The 2060-nt window shown below is 42.3% G+C and overlaps 1 protein-coding gene across 1 annotated transcript; it reads right to left on the reverse strand.

Moving 5' to 3' along the window:
- Positions 1 to 237: 237 nt before the first annotated feature.
- LOC122483429 (olfactory receptor 52R1-like) lies at positions 238 to 1287 on the reverse strand. Its single transcript, XM_043580434.1, has one exon. It carries the CDS (start codon positions 1180 to 1182, stop codon positions 238 to 240), a length of 945 nt encoding a protein of 314 aa, XP_043436369.1. The 5' UTR covers positions 1183 to 1287.
- Between the last annotated feature and the right edge of the window lie 773 nt (positions 1288 to 2060).

A 2060-nucleotide genomic window follows, 5' to 3' on the forward strand; every position in this document is an offset into this window, starting at 1 on the left:
ATTTTATTGTGTTGATGGGCATTGGTCAACTCAGGATTAATGATCAATCACATTTCCCAGAGAGCTTTTATGGGCATTCTAAAAAATGGTCCTTTTCCTCTAGAAGGTTGCTAACCTCTGGACCTTTTGTTCACAGAAAAGACTTTGTGCTGGCCTGGCAAACTATCTGCATCTATATGTTCCTGGATCAGTGTGGGGGGTGGGGCGTGGGTTGGCTATGTTGCCATGACCCTTGGCTCAGGGATCTTTTCCACAACAACCTTGAATAACCCTGTTCCTGATCTGCTTGGTTCTAACTCCATAGATGATGGGGTTGAGCATGGGAGGAACCAGGAGATAGAGATTGGCAAACATGATATGTACTGCTCGGGGCACATGATGTCCAAAGCGGTGGGTGAGAAAAGTGAAGAGGGCAGGGATATATAAAGCCAAGATGACACAGATATGGGATGCACATGTGCCAAAAGCCTTGAGCTGGGCTTGACCAGAAGGCAACCCCAGAACAGTTCTCAAAATCATCACATAGGATACACTGATGACAATCATATCAAAGCCAACCACAGAGAAGGCCACAAAGAGCCCATATGCACGATTTACTCTAGTATCTGCACACACCAGCTTTAGCACAGCCATGTGTTCACAGTATGGCTGGGGAATGATCTGGTTGGGGCAGAAGGGCATCCTGGAGACCATAATGCAGAAGGGGCTCACCAACAGCAATGCTCTCATCATCACAGCTGCTCCCAATTTACCCACTACAGCTGGGGTCAGGACACTTGAGTGACGGAGTGGGAAGCAGATGGCCACATAACGGTCCAAGGCCATAGCCATGAGTACCCCAGACTCCACAGAGGAAAAGGCATGGATGAAGAACATCTGGATGAGGCAGGCATGGTATTCAGTCTCATGAGCATGAAACCAGAGTATAGTCAGCATTTTAGGTTGGGTGGAAGACGAGAGGACCAGGTCAGTGATAGCCAGCATGGCTAGAAAGAGGTACATGGGCTCATGCAGAGTGTGGTCAATTCGGATTATATGGAGGACAGTGGTATTGCCAATTATAGCCACAACATACATGGCACAGAGAGGAAAGGCAATCCAAAATTGGGAATTCTCGAGTCCTGGGATCCCAAGTAGGATGAAGGACACAGGATAAGATGAGTGGTTCCCTGAAGCCAACATCACAGGATGGTTAATTTGTTCTCCCCTGAGAAGGTAAGGTACTATCTATAGATGATAATAATAAATTATCATTATTATTTATAATCTTTTGGAAGAGGCAGTTAAATAATAGGGCAATAATGTTTAATGGTAAGCTGGAATAATTTCAACTATTTTAATAACTACATTTTTGCAACTTAAAGTAATGCTACTCTTTATTCTTCATTCATGTTTATGTCATTCAAATGGGGTCAGAACATGCTAGCTGCAATTGTAATTTCTGTATAAGAATTAATATTTTTCTTGAAAGTAGAATCTGCCAAGGGAAGACTATCTTGACAAATAACGTCACTAATAGTAATTCTTGCACTTCTATTCTTTAGAATGAACTGATATGTTTTACCTTTCCCAAGGTCCTTTTCAGCCCTTTGTTTAAGCCAGTTAGGCAACTTTTCAGGGTTGGAAACCAATTTGGAAAACATTTTGGCTGAGGGCTCATAACAATGTATGTAGTGATGATGAGTTATCTTTGACTCTAGGAGTTACCAGGAGAATTTGGGCTGGAGGATGACAGACTGACAGACTGTACACCTGAAATTAAACCTGTTATCTATAGTGGATGTCTCCTCCTAGATTAGGGGCCAGCAACTGTTTTCTGTAAAAGGTCAGATAGATCACACATATTTTAGTCTTCATGAGCCATACATTCTCTGTTGCAACTAGTCAGTTTAGCGATTGTAGCATGAAAGCAGCCACAGTCAATACAGACATTTGTGAGTGTGGCTACATTCCAATACAATTTCATTTTTAAAACAGACTAGAAGCTGGATTTGGTCTTCAGGTGGTAGTTTACTAATTCTTCTCCTATATGATAAATTTTCATGATATCAGCCCTGAAG

This window comes from Prionailurus bengalensis, chromosome D1 (genome assembly GCF_016509475.1).
Source record: "Prionailurus bengalensis isolate Pbe53 chromosome D1, Fcat_Pben_1.1_paternal_pri, whole genome shotgun sequence".
Classification (NCBI taxonomy): Eukaryota; Metazoa; Chordata; class Mammalia; order Carnivora; family Felidae; genus Prionailurus; species Prionailurus bengalensis.

What these genes read in the sequence shown, in the direction of transcription:
- LOC122483429 (XM_043580434.1), bottom strand. Translation starts at nt 1,182, where the DNA reads ATGTTGGCTTCAGGGAACCACTCATCTTATCCTGTGTCCTTCATCCTA.